The sequence below is a fragment of the Heteronotia binoei genome, chromosome 4, assembly GCF_032191835.1.
Source record: "Heteronotia binoei isolate CCM8104 ecotype False Entrance Well chromosome 4, APGP_CSIRO_Hbin_v1, whole genome shotgun sequence".
NCBI classification, from domain to species: Eukaryota; Metazoa; Chordata; class Lepidosauria; order Squamata; family Gekkonidae; genus Heteronotia; species Heteronotia binoei.
The window spans coordinates 97304126-97322318 of record NC_083226.1 but is presented as its reverse complement, the minus strand read 5'-3'; the positions used below and the strand labels follow the sequence as shown (position 1 = coordinate 97322318).

Here is an 18193-nt window from a genome sequence, read left to right as displayed (position 1 = left end):
ATGGTTGTTTTATAAGGACATAGGCTTTTTTTGAAATTAATGCATTTTGACCACAGAGGACCACTTAAGGGAAAAGACAGCTTATGTGATTAGAGCCTTATAAGGAAAATAATCTAACAAATATATTTCACCTGGTTGGAATGGCTTCATTCCCAAAGTATGTTGAGGTCTTGTACAGAGTCTTTACAGAAAGTGGCCACATAAAATGGGAATGTGACAAAAGAATTAGGAGGAGCAGAAGTTAGATGGCAGATCAAATTTTATTGCTATTTTGTGTTATTTTAGAAATAGAAATGGGGCTCTCCTAAGATAATTGCAAGCTTCTTAATAATTTAAATTTAACTCTAATGATCTTCCCTGGCAGCCCCATTCCCCATACAAATAAAAAAAATCATGAGAGGAAGTGTAAAGGTCCAAACCACTTGTTCTCCTTCAGCAAGGGATGTCATACAAACTGGTTAGGTCATGCCTTCTTTTGCTTCAGGGAGGGCTATGCAAATTTTATGTAACGATACTGGGCCAGAGTGAGGCTGTGCTTCCAGTTTGGATAGCCCTGCTACTCCAGCAGGTCATTAGTCCTAGTTTCATTCTTAATAGTGACTTAGGGCAAGGTCTTAACTTTTTCCTTCAAGTAATGTGACAGAAGTCCTAAACATTCAAGCCAGAAAGTCCTAGACATTCAGGCCAAAAAAGATCCACAAAAACAGAAAGATCACTTTAAAGTCCTCCTTGCCTGAGGCTTCGGGCATGGGGGGGAGGATTTCCCCCTGTGGGGAAGCAGCAAACACTGTGATAGTTAGGGCAGGAAGATCCAAGGTTTTGGAACCTTTCTCTGGCCCCTTACTGCTGACAGCACTGCCTTTCCTTGGGCTCAGCTCAAAAATGTAATGCAGGAAGTGATTGAACATCTTATCATCGGAGCAATCAAACCAGTTCTTTTCCATCAACATTTTCAGGGGGTTTATGCCATCATTGTTCTGGAGAAGTCAGATAGTTGGAGAGTGATTCTAAACCTGAGGGAATTCAGTCTGTGGGTGCAGAAATTGAAATTTCATATGGAGTCAATACAATCTGTACTCTACAATTTATGACAGAATGATTATTTGACTTCCCTAGACCTCAAAGAAATTTACCTGCATGCACCTATTCATTGGTTTTCCACACATTCCTGAGATTCTCCTACAAGGATCAGCATTACCAATACAAGGCGTTACTGTTTGGCCTTTCTTCTTCCCCATGAATCTTCTCCAAGATATTGGTGACTCTTATTCTGAGATAATGGGGAATCCATACTCATCCCTACTTGGATGGCATTCTAATCAGGGCCCAGGATGTCCACCAGCAAAACCAGGGTTAAGATTCATTTACTGGAGACATATGACTTGTTAATAAATTTCCAGAAGAGTCATCTCAGTGCATCCAAAAATCTGATTCATTTATGGACAAGGATAGACACCTCTCAGACAAAAGCTTTTGTTCTAGAAGAGAGACAAATAAAAGTGATAAAGGCAGTAAACAAAATCTGCAGACAGAACTGTTCCTATCCCAAGTATTGGGCTTGCTAATATTGGCTATTGATCTTGTTCCATGGACACATCTTCATGCGAGACCCTTACAGTGGACACTCTGCCTTTTCAGAAGGACATCTGCAAAAGAAGACACAAAAAGATCTTGATGACTTTGTAACTAAAAAGTCTCTAATGTGATGGATCATTCAGAACCTGAGAGGGGAGGGGTGAGCTTTGTGCAATTCTGTCCTGGTGACCACAAGACATCAGTACAAGGGGAAGGGGAGCACATTGCCTGGATCAGGTAGCGCAAGGAAAATGGTCACCAATAGAAAAGTTCAACAGCATAAATTGGCTAGAACTAAGGGCAATAAAACTAACCATGTTCTCCTTCCACAAATTGATTCGACATAAGTATGTTCTAGTGGGAACCGACAACACATCAGCAAAGGCTCACATCAGTCACCAAGGGGGCGGCACCATCAAGAGGTGATGCAACTATTCCAATGGGTGAAGTTAAACTTGAAGAGCCTAAAGGCGCAACATACCCAAGGACTCATCCAAGAGTGGCTGAGGCAGGAGGATATAGAAAAATGAGAGTGGTCTCTGAACAAAAGCATCTTCTGGGAAATCACAAATCATTATGGGACTCCAGTAGTGAACCTGTTTGCCTCTCTGAGCAATCAACAGGTACCAAGATTCCTATTGAGGAATCCATCCATCCACCCATCCATCCCTCCCCCTCTCCACCTCCCCTATCTATCCTCTATCATCATCCACCTATCTAATATTCCATCCTCCCTGCTGAAGCAAGCTCAGGGCAGCTCACATTCTCATAAAAACATCGTATAAAAACCAATAGTCATTATAAACTGTAAGTAACATAAAAATACAAGAATATATAACAACATAAAACAATATCAGGTGCTATCTTGATCTTAAATTGGTATGATGATGGTGGGTAGCTGCCTATTCAGTCTATGTCAAATTTTGCTGTGCAGCTGGTACTACTGGATGTTCTGTCAGGGAAACAGATCTTGAGGTTATGATTGTACATTTGAGGTGGGTCAGATAGTTCAATGGCTGTTGTTATCATTGATCTTAATTAGTGAATGCCTGGTGGAAGATCAGTGTCTTCCAGGCCGTGTGGAAATGTGAAAGCTCTTGCAGGGCCCCACCTCCTCAGGGAGCTCATTCTACCAGCATGGAGCAACAACAGAAAAGGCCCTGGTTCTAGTTGTCATGAGCCTAGCTTCTTGTAGGCCGGGGATCGAAAGCAGGTTTTGTGACCCTAACCGAAGTACTTTCCAGGAAATGTGGGGAAAGGCAGTCCCAAAGGTATTCAGGTCCCTGGCCATATAGGGCTTTAAAGATGATGGCCAGCACCTTGAAATGAATCCGGTATGCAGTAGGTAACCAGTGCAGTGCTTTCAGCACAGGTTGAATATGATCCCATAAGGGAAGCCCCATTGACAATCTGGTTGCAGTATTTTGCACTAGTTGAAGCTTCTGGTTTTAAGACAAGGGCAGCCCCATGTAGAGGGCATTACAGTAATCCAATCTCAAGGTAACCGTAGCATGGATCACTCTCTGTTGCCAAGTTGCGGCATTTGAGAAAGGGGACCAACTGCCTTATCAGCCGAAGGTGATAAAAGGCTGATTGCTACCTGGGCAGGATCCAGGAATACCCCTAAGCTCTTAACCTTTGGCGCCAACGTAAGTGGCGCTCCACTGAAGGCCGGTAGTGAAACCTGTGCTCTTGGACCGCCAAGACTTAGATACAGGACCTCCATCTTCATCAAGTAAATTCTCAAAGAAATTGTGAACATCATGATCTAAGCAAACATGCCAGCGAAAAGACAGATCTTTAAATATACCTGGTCTTCTTTTAGAAAATAGTCTACTAGCCACTGAAACCATCTCACAGAAATGTGATTGCCTTCCTACATGAAGGATGGAAACAAGGGCTGAGGCTGAATACATTAAAATGACAGATAGCTGCCCTTGCTGCTGTTCTAGCACTCAGGGGTTTGGGTAACATTATGCCAATAAATATGCCAGAAGGTTCTTGTAAGGTACCATGCAGCTAGCCCCTCCCTCCTTGTCTGTGAAACACATGTTCTGAACCTGGAATTTAGCTAAGGTTCTGTAGATTTCCTTTCAACCACTGAAATCAATAGAGTTGAAGTTCCTGTCCTGGAAGGTTACTTTCCTAATTGCATTTACTTCAGCTAGATAGATCTTAAAGCTGGGAACCATAGCTGTTAGGAAGAAATGGTGTACCTTTACTGAAGATTTGGTGGCAATGAGAATGGATCTATCTTTTATTCCTAAAATTAACTCAGCTTATCTAAATCAGCAGCTCATTCTTGTTTTATTCTGCCCGAAACCATCACATCCCAAAGAAAAAGAGTGGCACAAACTGAATGTTTGCAGGGGTCTGCATTCGTATATTAACATAATTGCATCTTTCAGGCTAACAGATACACTCTTTGTGTTGTACAGCATGGCTAACCTGAGAGAAAGGATATCAAAAACAACACTTGTCCTTTGGGTTAAGTTATGTATTCATAAGGCATATGAGACCATGGGGCTCAGGGTGCCTGAGTGCACTACTGCTCATTCCACCAGATTGCTACAGCATCAGCCACTTTCTCTACTAGAGCTCAAGGAGATCTGTAGGGCAGAAACCTTTTTTGCTTTTTTAAGACACTATAGGATTAACTAGCTGAACTTGACCGAAACTGTCTGGGAGGCAAATCCTTCAACAGATGTTGAACTAAAAGAAGAATGTAGTTATCCTTCCGTTTAATTAACTGGGTTAAATAACCAGTTTGGATGACTCTCCCACTAAAGGAAAATAAAATATTGGACTTAACTGAATGTTTCTTCTCTTCAGTGGAGAGAAGTCATTCATTTTTTCCCACCCACCCACCAATATAAAATGAAGAAAGAAAAGGAATTCGGTAAGGGCAGTATCTTTGGAGCTGGGCTATTTGATGACTGGAAATATAGCCTCATTCTGTCCCAGGACAGCCACACCAAATTTGCATAGCTCTGCCCTGGAGCAAGAGGAGTCTTGACCAAACCAGTTTGATGACTTTGCCCCATTGAAGAGAAGAAACCTTCAGATAAGTCCAGTATTTTGTTCTCTCTGACATGGACAGGACACTTCAAGGAATAGGATGCTCTTGTCTCTCATCAAAACACAAAGCGCACGAGCTCTGCGAAAGAGCGAGGAAGGACTGCTGCTATAAGGCTGAGGGTTTGGCTTTCTAAACAACTGGGGAAAGTGCTGAGAATCTGAGTTTGTGTGGCTTGTATGGTTGCTGGGGAACTGCTGTTTGTTTGTTTTGAGTGGGCCGTAGGTGATTCTTACTGATTGGGAGTGTCTGTGTTGCCTGGGGCAGACTGAGGCCCCACCCTCTTTATATTATTAGGCTGCACCTTGCCAGAGGCGAGAGCTAAAGGGCTCTTGGCCTGGGGACTCTGTAAGAAAGGACCAAGAACCCAGATCCCTATTTTCCTACTGTTCACAATAAGATAAGTAGAACCTCCAGAAGGAAAGTCACATAAACACAACAGGATTTAAACAGGGGACTGTATATTTAAAAAAGCCGTTGTGAAGGTAGAATGCCAGCAGGGGAGTGGGGGCTTTCCAGTGTTTTGAACTGAGTATCACATGTATGACTATCTGCCCACTGGACAGAAGTATTGGGTGTGTGCTTGATGCAAGGACCTCCTGGTCCTCAAGAAATGAGTTCAAACCCTTGAGGCTGAGGTGGCTGACCTGGAGAAGCAGAGACAGTCAGTTAGGCACTTGGAGAAGACTCTCGGGGATGTGTTAGATGAGCCTGACTCTGAACATGGCAGCCCCATTGCTGCCAGGGAGCATGAGGGTTGATAGAGAACAGGGCAGCATGCTGAGGATAAGGGCAGTGCGCCCTCAGAAAGGACCTCTTCTTCAGTTGGTGAGCGGGTATCTTTTCGCACCAAGGAACCATCCCTGGGCAGGGAGGGGGGGCAGTCTTGGTAGTTAATGATTTGATCTTTAGGCAAGTAGACAGCTGGGTGGCAAAACCGCGTACTTGACCATACGATGACTTGCCTGCCTGGTGCAAAGGTAGCAGACATTACACGTGTTGTAGATACGCTGATAGACAGTGCTGGGGGGAAGCCAGTGGTTGTGGTGCATGTTTGCACCAATGATGTGGGGAAATGCAGTCGTGAGGTCCTGGAGGAGAAATTTAGGCTGCTAAGCGAGAGACTTAAGGCCAGGACTTCCAAGGTAGCCTTCTCAGAAGTGCTACCTGTTCCACGTGCAGGACTAGAGAGACAGGCACAAATTAGAAGTCTCAATGTGTGAATGAGATGATGGTGTAGGGAGGAAGGGTTTAAGTTTGTTAGGCACTGAGATGCTTTCTGGAACAAGCAGGAGCTGTACAAAAGGGATGGTCTCCACTTATCCCCAGAAGGAACAAGGCTGCTGGTGTTTAAAATTAAAAAGGTGGCAGAGCAGTTTTTAAACTAAATCTTGAGGGAACGCCGACAGGAGATGAAATGTCTCTGGTTCGGGAAGACTCATCTCAAAGAGATGAAGGGTTCACTGTTACTTTTCTACCAGGCAAAGGATCAGAGTTGTCCACTGAGATGGTGACAAACAGTATGGACTGTCTGCCAAAGTCTCGAGGCGGCAGGAGGAAGGTTGCGGGCCTAATTTGCCTGGGAAATTATATATGTTTGTTTAGAAATGCTAGAAGAATTCAAAGTAAAATCGGGGAGTTGGAATGCTTGGTGTTGAGGGAAAACATAGACATTGTGGGAATTTCAGAAACTTGGTGGAATGTGGCAAATCAGTGAGACACGGTGATTCCTGGATATAAATTGCATCAGAAGGGTTGGGGTGGGGGGTTGGAGGGAAGGGTTGGAGGTGGGGTGGCTCTGTATGTCAGAGAGGGTATACAGTCCAGTAAGACTGAGAAGATCAGAGAATTGGATTCCCTTCTAGAAATGCTTTGGGTCGAAATAATGGGCCTAAAAGGAAATTTAACTATAGGAGTTTGTTATTGCCCACCGGATCAAAAGATAGAGGATGATTATAATATGATGGAAGGATTAAAGATAGTGGCTAAACGTAAAAACTGTGTCATAATAGATAATTTTTACTGCCCGCAGATTGATTGGGTCAATATGTTTTCTGGTGGGGAGAAAGAGATTGAGTTTCTAGATGCTCTCAATGACTGCTATGGAGCAGAAGGTCACAGAACCAACCACGGGTGGGGCAATCATGGATTTGGACCTAAGTAATGCCCAAGACTTGGTGAGAGATGTAAAAGTAATTGCACCGCTTGGGAGCAGTGACCATAATGTTATTGATTTCAACATTTGTATAAATAGGGAGTTGCCCCAATATATCAGCACAACCACTTTTAACTTTAAAAGGGGTAAATTCTCTGAGATGAGGAGGCATGTGAAGATGAAACTGAAAGGAAAGGTAAATAGAGTCAAAACCTTTGGGGAAGCTTGGAGGCTATTTAAAACTACAATCCTAGAAGCTCAGATAAAATACATACCACAAGTTAGGAAAGGCACAAATAGGTATAAGAAAAAGCTTGCATGTTAACAAAGTAATGGTAGCTGTAAAAGGTAAGAAGGATTCCTTTAAGTGGTGGAAAGCTAGTCCAAGTGAGGTTAATAAAAGAGGACTCAGGCTGTGGCAAATCAAATACAAGACTGTGATCAGGTAGGCAAAAAGGGGCTATGAGGAGCATATTGCAAAAAACATAAAGACAAACAATAAAAATTTCTTCAAATATATTAGAAGCAGGAAACCAGCTAGGGAGGCAGTGAGGCCCTTGGATGACAAAGGGGTAAAAGGATTACTGAAGGAGGGTAGGGAAATGGCTGAGAAGCTGAATGCATTTTTTGCCTCCATCTTCACTATGGAAGATGAGAAGTGTTTGCCCACTCCATAACCGCTAGTTTTGGAAGGAGTGTTGAAGGACCTGAGTCAGATTGAGGTGACAAAAGAGAAGGCCCTACAACTGATTGACGAATTAAAAACTAATAAGTCACCAGGTCGGGATAGAATACATCCAAGAGTTCTGAAAGAACTCAAAGTTGAACATGTGGATCTCCTGACAAAAATATGTAATCTTTCATTGAAATCTGCCTTCGTTCCTGAGGAGTGGAAAGTAGCAAATGTCACCCCCTTCTTTAAAAAGGGTTCCAGAGGAGATCCGGGAAATGACAGGCCAGTCAGTCTGACTTCAATACCGGGAAAGTTGGTGGAAACCATTATCAAGGACAGAATGAGTAGGCACATTGATGAATATGCAACTTCTCTTCAGAAATCCCTCAAAGCCTCAAAGTGGCACCCCCCCCCCCCCCCGGGACTCCCTTTCAGCCAAGGTAAGTCTCCTCAAAATATCTGTGCATATCTTGGACAATTCTCTAGCTGAGAAATGTAGGCAGAAGGCCTTAATTTGCCTTTTACTACCATGAACAGAAGTGCCAGCCTGCCCCCGTTACGGAAAGCAACTCAGCTCGCCATTTTCCAACCCCGGAAGTCCCACACCATCCTCTATATGACAGCATTTCAAGTACTTGAAGATGGTGATCATATCACCTCTCAGCCGCCTCCTCTCCAGGCTAAACATCCCCATCTCCTTCAACCTTTCCTCATAGCACTTGGTCTCCAGACCCCTCACCATCTTCGTCACCCTCCTCTGGACCCGTTCCAGCTTGTCTATATCCGTCTTAAAATGTGGTGCCCAAAATTAAACACAATACTCCAGGAATGAGCTAGTTTTTGATCCACAAGAGGACTTGTCCTTTTACTCCATGACTCTCAAGCTTATTAAGAAGCCTTTGATGAGGAACTTTATTAAAAGCTTTCTGGAAGTCAAGGTAAACAACATCTATTGGGTCCCGTGTCCACATGTTTGTTCACCCCCTCAAAGAACTGTAACAGGTTAGTGAGACAAGATCTCCCCTTAAAGAACCCATGCGGAGTCTTTCTTAATAACTTGTGTTCATCATCTGCAGAAGTTGCCAGAGTCATCAATTTGGCATAAGCTCGACAGGATCCAAACCTTCTTTTACAGTTTTAAACATCTAATCTGCAAAGGACTGGTGTTGATTTGGATAAGCTAGGGAAAAAAGGTACTGTTTGCTATCTCTTCATTCCGGGACTAATTAAAGTTAAACAAAACAAAAGTAAAAGGTGGGAGTTGGAAATACTGAAAGCCTGAAAGGAGAAGAAGATAAGGGGCTAAATTTGAACTTTGTAAACTTAAAAGACAGTGTTAAAAGAAGAAAGGAATTTATTGTTTAGTCTATCTGTGGTTGAGGAGGCAGCACCATCGTCACAGACCTGCAGTTCTCACAGTCAACACAGGAAATACGTCAGATATCGTGAGATTTCTCTACCAGTGAAATGAGATTTGAAGGCAAGAAAAGCAGGAAGTATTGAAGGAAGAAGAAGGAAGTCAGCAAAGCAAACAGCTTACTCTAGGATTATAATACCAGAGAGAAACATCGGTGGCCATTGTTGTTGGGAGGACTAAGTTTTAACATCGTTTTTAAAGTGACTGGGACATTAAAAATTGGTGGAGTTAACAGATTTGGCAATTAAAAAATTACTACTGTTCAATAGTAGATAAGAAGATTTGAACTGGTAAAAGGGAAAAAAGGAAAAAAAATTTAACGTGAAGCAAAAGTTGTGACTGCCATTTTGGGAGAAATAAAAACTTTAAACATTAATATCTGAGCCTGGGAGGCTCAGAGGACAGCGAAATTGGGTCCATTGGAAAGGGCAAGCTTTACTTTATCAAACCAGATGGTTCAAATTTAATTTGGTGAGATTAAAATTTTTGGGTTTTTTTATATGTCAGACCCGAAACAAACTCGTGCTAGGTCTGCTTCAGTAGAGAAAATGCAAGCCCAATTAGATGCAATGGAAGCTAGGATAATGAAGGGGGTGAAAAAAATGATAACTGCCTCTAAAAAAAGAAATAAGAAAGGATATTGAAGACTCAAAGAATGAATTAAAAAAAGAAATAGAGAATCTCAGAAGTGACACTGTGATAATAACAAAGAAAGTACAAGAAGTGGAAGAGAGAGTGAAAACACATGACTCCACCTTGTTAAAATTACAAGAAAAAGTGACAATTCATGACTGCAAACTGATGGAAACTCAGATCCATCTGAGAGGTGTACCTGAAGATGAAGAATCAGACTTGAAAGAATACATAATAAAAATAATTGCAGAATTTTTGGAGGAAGATCCTGAAGGGGATAGAAATATGTATGACTATATGTATAGAGTAAATTCACTCTATGCAAAAAAGAATAATCTGCCAAGAGATGTGGTCATAAGATTTATGACAAAAGAAATGGTGGGAAAGATCATGAATAAAAACTTTGAAAAGTCATTGACAGTGGGAGGCAGTAGAGTAAGAATTATGAAAGAACTGCCAAGACAAGTGTTAACTGACAGAAAGGCATATAAAAAATTGACAGAAAAACTACGTGACAATGGAATGAGGTATAGGTGGATAATACCTGAAGGTTTGAGCTTTGAACTTCAGGGGAAAAGGATTACAATCAAAAATACACAGGAACTGCGTAGATTTTATGAAGAAAATAAAGAATTTGCTCCATGATGGATTAAAAATTGATATCTTGGAATGTAAATGGACTAAATTCACCACAAAAAAGAAAGGCAACGTTTCATTGGATTAAAAAAGAATTGTAATATAGTATATTTGCAAGAAATGCATATTAGACAAAAGGATTATAAATTTCTGTAGAATAAACAATTGGGACTAGAATTTTTTACATTGGCTGAACAGAAGAAGAGAGAAGTAGTCTTTTATATTAAATGAGAATTAGATCCGAAATTGGTATTTAAAGATAAGGATGGAAGATATATAGCGGTAGAAATTACTTTGAATGCCAAAAAAACGTTGTTGGGACTTTATGCTCCAAATGGTGCTAAAGACATTTACTTTAAAAATATTACACAACACCTTGATAAAGTGACCTATGAGCAAATTTTATTGATGGGGGACTTTAATGGAACAATTCAGGATACGATAGATAGATTTGGGAAGAAAAAAAAAGATAAAGATGGGAAATTGCCAAAGTCTTTTTTTGAATTGGTCAAACAGGTGCAAAGTAATGTACATTGGGGCCAAAAATCCTAACTATAAATACAAGTTGATGGGGTGTGAACTGGCAGAGTCTGACCAAGAGAGAGATCTTGGAGTCATGGTGGATCTCACTGAAAATGTCAAGACAGTGTGTGATTGTAATAAAAAAAAGCCGCCATGCTGGGAATTATTAGGAAGGGAACTGAAAACAAATCAGCCAGTATCATAATGCCCTTGTATAAATCGATGGTGAGATCTCATTTGGAATACTGTACAATTCTGGTCACCGCGCCTCAAAAATGACATTATAGCATTGGAAAAAGTGCAGAAAAGGGCAACTAGAATGATTAAAGGGTTGGAACACTTTCCCTATGAAGAAAGGTTAAAACGCTTGGGGCTCTTTAGCTTGGAGAAACATCAACTGTGGGGTGACATGATAGAGGTTTACAAGATTATGCATGGGATGGAGAAGGTGGAGAAAGAAGTACTTTTCTCCCTTTCTCATAATATAAGAACTCGTGAACATTCAATGAAATTGCTGAGCAGTCGGGTTAGAATGGATAAAAGGAAGTACTTCTTCACCCAAAGGATGATTAACATGTGGAATTCACTGTCACAGGAGGTGGCGGCGGCTACAAGCATAGCCAGCTTCAAGAGAGAATTGGATAAACATATGGAGCAGAAGTCCATCAGTGGCTATTAGCCATAGTGTATTGTTGGTACTCTCTGTCTTGGGTAGTGATGCTCTGTATTCTTGGTGCTTTAGGGGGCACAGTGGAAGGGCTTCTAGCCCCACTTGTGGACCTCCTGATGGCATTTGGTTGTTGTTTTTTTGTGGCCACTGTGTGACACCGAGTGTTGGACTGGATGGACCATTGGCCTGATCTAGCATGGCTTTTCTTATGTTCTTATGTTCACAGCAAGCAGTTAAATGCAGCAGCGTTTCTTACTTCTCTCATTTTCCCTAATACCTGGTTTCATATGGATATGGGGAGGGGTAGGATGAGTGGTGGCTTAAAAGAATGGTTCGTTCCCATGTGCAGCCAAAATATTTAGATCACTGTTCAAAAAGAATGAAAAGAAGCAGAAGTTGTGGCTGACAGACTTAGCGTGTGTAAGTAATTGTAGGAAGGGAAAACAGTTTTGAAGTCCCATCTCACACCTTAGAATCTTCTGCTCCAGTATTCAGTAAGCTTTAGGGAAGAAGCAGGCTAAACCCACCCACCTGTTTTTTCTTTAATTTACAGCAGCTGTCAGTATTCCATGCTCCTGTCTGGTCCTCATCAAGTCATATTTTGGTGTTTCACCATTATTTTGCAGTCATGTTTCACTGCATACTCAGGATGTCCCATAAATATGTAGGGAGTTATTTCTTTTCTGAGTGGGCCTATTTTGCTGCTTTCATCATCATAACAAGGGATAGCCTGTATATTACGTACTGTTAGATATTCTGACAGGTTAGGGGACTACGAGCAATTGTAAATTCACACAAGTGCCATTTCATAGCGATTTCCTTATTAGTTTGACATGATGAAATCTTATAAAAATAGTGAAGTCACCTAGAAAAATTATGTTTTAGTATCAGTTGAATAATAAATTATGACAATATGGCAACATTAACCTATGTCACTTCCCCCCCCCTCCCCCAGGATGATTGTCTTGTGAAGGTGTGGTATAACACGGATAACTGGAAATCAGCAGTTGCTCCACAAGTTCCAACACCAGAACCTATTGCACAGGAAGTAGATTTTTCATTTATTTATTTGGTTCACCCTCGGTCTGTTAATGGATTTTCATGGAGAAAGACGAGTAAATATATGCCACGGTGAGGACTGATTCCTTCAGGTTCTTGATACATTCATATCATTAACACTTCCAAAGTTTAAATGGCTTTTCTTAGAGTTGTGCCCACTCTGGTAAGTATTAACTGTAATTATTAACTATAAGCTAAGGAGGTTTCACTTTTCAAAAGCTATTAATCAGAACATTGTAGTAAAATTAGCTTTAGTTTTATATAGGTGTCCACTGTTGGTGACTTGCATCCACCAGAGCATTTCTACTAATATTTCTGTCTGCAAAGTGTGCCTTTCTTGCCTCCCCAGCACCTGTTGCTGCTCAGATTGCCTCCTCCCAAATGGTGCTGTTGGGGAAGAATATCTCCAGGAACAACATTTTGGGCTTCAACAGAAGGAAGACACAAGAAATAAAAATCCTTCTGTTATATTCAGTTTGAATCCAATCCAGTGTTTGTACTTAGTAACCAATTTTTATTTTCTTCTACTCAGCTGCAAATTTCAATTCTACTGGCATATTATGTGTAATAATAAGATAATTTCTAGATGTATAGGACATTAAGTTGTGATAATTTAAGAAAGTTAAACTCATTATCATTTAGTATGATGTATTTTCCATCTTCTCTCAGTTAATACATTCATTAAATTATTCTTACTGAGGTTTAGTTGTGTAAGTTTGACCAGATTTGTCAACAGATATGTAAAAATAAGTAAGCTCAAATACTACAACATTGACATTTTGGGGTAAAGGTTTGGGGCAGCCAGACATAAGACTACAAGGATCTTCTTCATGATCTCTGTGCTTCACACTCATGGGATAGAGCACCTGCGCCGATCCCCCGAATCAGTACCTAAAAAGCCCAGGATTTTTTTGCACTCGGCACCAACGGGCGTCCCAATGCGCATGCTCGCCAGCACCAGAGCGAGGATCCCACCAGTTCCTTTCTGACTGCTGCGCTGAGAGGATCTCCTTTCGTGTCCCCGGTCGGTAAAGTAATCTTAGATTGCTTTTTTTCCTGTTGTATATAGCCCGTTTGTTATTTTCTTAGTGTAGTTAGTTAGTTAGTTGCTAGATAGTTAGTGTTGTTTAAAAAAAAAAGTTTGTTGGATTTGCCCTTTGGGGCTCAGTTTTCCCCCTCAGAGACTTTCCTGGGTGGGTTTTTTCCTGGGCGTCTATGGAAAGACGTTGGGGGTTTTTTAAGAGGTGCCGCTCCTGTGGGAAGAGGATTGCCCCCCCCCCCCCGATGGCCATTTCTTCTGTCTCCTCTGTCTGGGCGAGGGACATCGCGTCAATTCTTGCAAACATTGTCTGAGTTTCTCCAAGCAAACTCATAAGAATCAAGCGGCAAGGCTTTTGGCGGCGTTGGTCAAGTCAGCACTTCGTCCTCAAATGTTGGCGTTGGTACCTATGGGAGAGGCCACGGCCCCTACAGTCACATTGGCTGAGGTTTCACCGATCAGGCCCGAGATGCCAGTTGAGCGTGGGCGTTCCACAAAGCGGCCTTCTGAAGGGTCAGTGGACACCCCGACTAAGAAGCGTCGGGATGATTCGGGGGCCCGATCATCCACGCCGAAGAAGGTGAAATCGAAGGAGAAGCGGAAGAAGAGACCATCCTGCACCTCTTCGCCTTCGCATGACACTTCGACATCGACAACTCCACCGAGGAGGATCTTGGCATCCCCGCGTCGTAGCCCTTCAGTGTCGAGAGGCAGTTCTTCGCAGCTGCGCCTATCGGCATCGGAGCAAGAGATCGACCTGACTTAGCGCTCCCACTCTTCAGGGTCCAGGCATCGCAGTGAGAGCAACTCGGTCTCAGAGGTGGAGGTGTCGGCGCCGATGGAGCCTTCGGCGCCGATGGATCAGGCGAGAGGCCGGAGTGAGCTGGAACCGACTACAGTAGCTCATTGTTTCCCACTGCTTCCACCATGGGAGCAGCGCCAATGGCCTCCTTACGCCTACCCTACCCACCGTACCAATGGTACCCTCCTCGCGAGTTCGCAGACTGGGACCAGCAGTTTGAGGCATCCCATATGTCCAGGCTGTCTCAACACTCTAGACGGCGTCCTTCAGCATCGATCTCTGTCCCGCTGGACAGACGCGGTGTAGTGGTGGAGGATGTCCAACCTCGGTTGTCGGTGTCGATCCGGTCGCCTGTCAGAAAGTCAACGCTGGTGCTCTCAGAACACTCTCTATGCAGAGAGTCTTCATTGTTGGACTCTGAGGTCAGTACCGACGATCCGGACCGGGCTTTGGAACCTTCGCCAGTGTCTCATACGGCTGAGGATCTTCCCATCTCACCATCAGAGGATCTGAAGTTGTATGGGGACCTGGTGAAGAAGATGGCACTCTCCCTCTCGCTTCCAGTGACACAGCCGCAATCCATTGTAGACGATACCGTGTTTGACATCATTCAGCAGGATACGTCTACAGCGGTTGCCCTGCCGGTGACGAAGGTCATCTACAGGCGGTGAAGGAGCCCTGGGCCAAGCCTGCTTCTACACCCGTGTCATCGAGAAGGTTGGACCATATGTACCGTGTCCAAGAGTCCAGGGCTGAGTTCCTTTGTACACACCCAAAGCCCAATTCGGTGGTCGTTTCCTCCTTGTCGGCCCGCAAGATGCACTCCTCTCCACCAGACAAGGAGGGAAAGAAGCTGGAGGGAAGAAGTTTGACGCTGCTAGGGTGCTGGAAGTAAAGGTATCTAACTATGCCGCGTGCATGGCTAGATACCAATACTCAGTGTGGGAACAACTTACCCCCCTCCTGTCTTCCCTGAGTGAGGAGAAGAGGTCGGCTGCAAAGAAGTTGCAGAAGGAAGGCTTTGCTGTAGCCAAACAACAACTGGCTGCAGCAAAGCACATGGTCGACGTCTCAGCAAGGACCATCACTTCTGCCATCTGCCTCCGTCGCCACTCCTGGCTCAGATCCACGGCCCTCCAGCAGGACACCAGGGCCTTCGTTGAAGATCTGCCCTTCGAGGGCGAAGGCCTGTTCAGCTCTACCACCGACGATCCGCTCCAGGAAATGGATAAAAGTATAAAAACTTCCAGGAACCTGGGCGTACCGGCATCTTCCAGAGCTGCAAAACAGAAACAGAAACAGTGGCCAAACCTTGGGCAAACCTTGGGCAAAGAAGCCTTACCAAAAGTTCTCCCCGGAACAGCAGTGGAGACATTGCTCTGCTCTGCTCAACCTGAGAGTAGGTCCCCATACAGGGGGAACAACAGAAATTGTTACGCTTCACAGACCTCCGGCAAGTCCAAGGGCACTCGCAGTCAAAAGCAGGGCCTTTGACTTTCTGGCAGCACGCATCACCGTTCCCTCTTCCTCTTCGTCTATCCGCCTCTGCCCATTCCTGTCGGCCTGGGAGTCCATCACTATGGACATGTGGGCGCTTTTCATCGTAGCGGAAGGCTACAAAATAGATTTCGCTCAGATTCTGAACCAATCTGTGGTAATTACCACTCCCCCTTCCCACCTCTGCTGGCGGAGGTGAGCAACCTCTTACAGAAACAAGCTATAGAGAGGGTCCTGATGGAGGCCAGGACAGGAGGCTTCTACTCTCGTTACTTCCTGGTTCCCAAGCGGGAAGCTCATGGCTATGCGTTGTGACTACCCCTATCTAGTTTTCAGGAGGCTGGAGTGTCGTTAGCTCCTGTTATTTCTTTTCTCCCCAAGGTGGTTTCTCAGTTCCACCTCAACTTAGAAGTTTGGTTGCCCACTTTTCATCCTACACCTTCCTCGGATGAGGAACGTAGGTTGCATGCTCTAGATGTGAAGCGTGCTTTATTGTTTTATTTAAGTCGCTCCAAGTGTTTTCGTAAGGACCAGCAGCTTTTTGTTTCTTATGCTGCTCCTAAGTTAGGTTCCAGGATATCGTCTCAGCGGCTTTTGAAATGGCTCACTGAGACTATTAAACTGTGTTGTTTGTTGGCAAAGAAGCCATTACCTGGGCCTATTCGCAGACACTCTACAAGAGTGATGGCGACGTTGGTGGCGTTTCTGAAAGGCGTTTTCCTGACGGATGTTTGCAAGGCTGCCACCTGGTCCTCTCCTCACGCCTTTATGAAGCACTACGCACTGGATGTGCATGCTCAGCAGAGGACTCGTTTGGGAGCTGTGGTGCTGCAAGCTGTTTCTTCCGGTTGACCGTCTTCCCGCCTCCAGGTATGTCTTGCTTGCTAATCTCCCATGAGTGTGAAGCACAGAGACCATGAAGAAGATAGACAGATTACTTACCTGTAACTGTAGATCTTCAATTGGTCATCTGTGCATTTACACTACCCGCCCTCCTTCCCCACTGCTGACGGTCTCCCTCCAGTAGGGGCTTCCAGCTGTCAGGAAGGAACTGGCGGGATCCTCGCTCTGGAGCCAGTGAGCATGCGCATTGGGACGCCTGCACATGCCCATTGGTGCCAAGCGCGAAAAAATCCCGGGCTTTTTAGGTACCGATTTAGGAATCGGCGCAGACGCTCTATCCCATGAGTGCGAATGCACAGATGACCACTCGAAGATCTACAGTTACAGGTAAGCAACCTGTCTTTTCAACAATACATGGTCTTCAGAAGAGCAAGAATAAGAAAGAATTTGCTTCAGCAGTCTTTTTTTTTTTTGCGTTTTTCTTACTTTATTTAAGGAAGAATTAAATTAACAACTCCAATAAAATCTTTTACACTACACAAACTCAATGTCACTTAAACATTATATCTTAATGTTTCTTCATCTTCTTCCTTCGTTCTTCTCTCAAAGATAAAATAGTAAGATTTATAAAATTCACTATTTAATCTTAGCTCATTATATTAGCTTTACATTATATATTTCAAATCAAGTCTGAGCCAAATGATTCTACAAATTATATCATATAGCCCAGCCCTTGGAGACTTGAAATTTAAGGACTGGAGGAGAAGAAAACTCCACCTTCCGTGGTCTGATTATACCTTGGGTGAACATACCCAGACACTTACAACAGTCCCACCACTCTCTAGTATCAGAGAGTTATGTTTCCATTATAAATTGTACCTAAAACTTCATTTTTTAAAAAAGGAGTCAACACTCCTCAATCTCCATGATCTTCAGAGGTGCATACACAACTTGCTTTAACTGGAGCAGGAGATCGCTTCTTCCTCTTGTTTAGTCTCGATGCAGGGGGGGGAGAGATTTAAAGCAGCCAGCAATAATTCACCAGAGAGGCAGAGTCATGGGCAGTATAATAAGTTGAACCTTGTTGCACACAAAGTTTGCCCGTTTGGAGCCAACAATATCTTATTCCTAAGTCCCGCAGTTTAGCTGTCGTGCCTTTAGCTTCAGCTGTCCTGAGGCAAAACAATGTCATACCATAGGCCAGGGGTGGCCAACAGTAGCTCTACAGATGTTTTTTGCCTACAACTCCCATCAGCCCCAGCCAGCATGGCCAATGACTGGGGCTGATGGGAGTTGTAGGCAAATAACATAGGCACATTCTACCAAGATGGTGACCAGTTCCTTTGAGTTCATGAAAGAGTTCCTTTGAAGAAGCTACCAACTGGACTATAGCCTCTACTTTTTTTCACATTGTGCTTTTGATATCAGAGCATGACTACATGCTAGTTTTGAAAAATGCTGCTGTTTACATGAACTTATCAGATCTTGGAAGCTAAGCAGAGTTGGCCCTGGTTAGTTTTTGTATAGGAGGCAACCAAGGAAATCCAGGCTTGTGATGTAGGGGCCGGCTATGGCAAACCACTTCCGAATGTCTCT

At 43.5% G+C, this 18193-nt stretch overlaps 1 protein-coding gene across 3 annotated transcripts in view; it reads left to right on the top strand.

Annotated features, from left to right (window-relative positions):
• The window catches only part of DMXL1 (Dmx like 1), a 209517-nt gene that overhangs the window by 33320 nt on the left and 158004 nt on the right, over positions 1-18193 (top strand). For all 3 annotated transcript variants that reach the window (XM_060235556.1, XM_060235559.1, XM_060235558.1), the window contains exon 7: positions 12313-12488. In XM_060235556.1, the coding sequence (XP_060091539.1) occupies positions 12313-12488 (176 nt within the window). The remainder of the gene's footprint in view (positions 1-12312; positions 12489-18193) is intronic.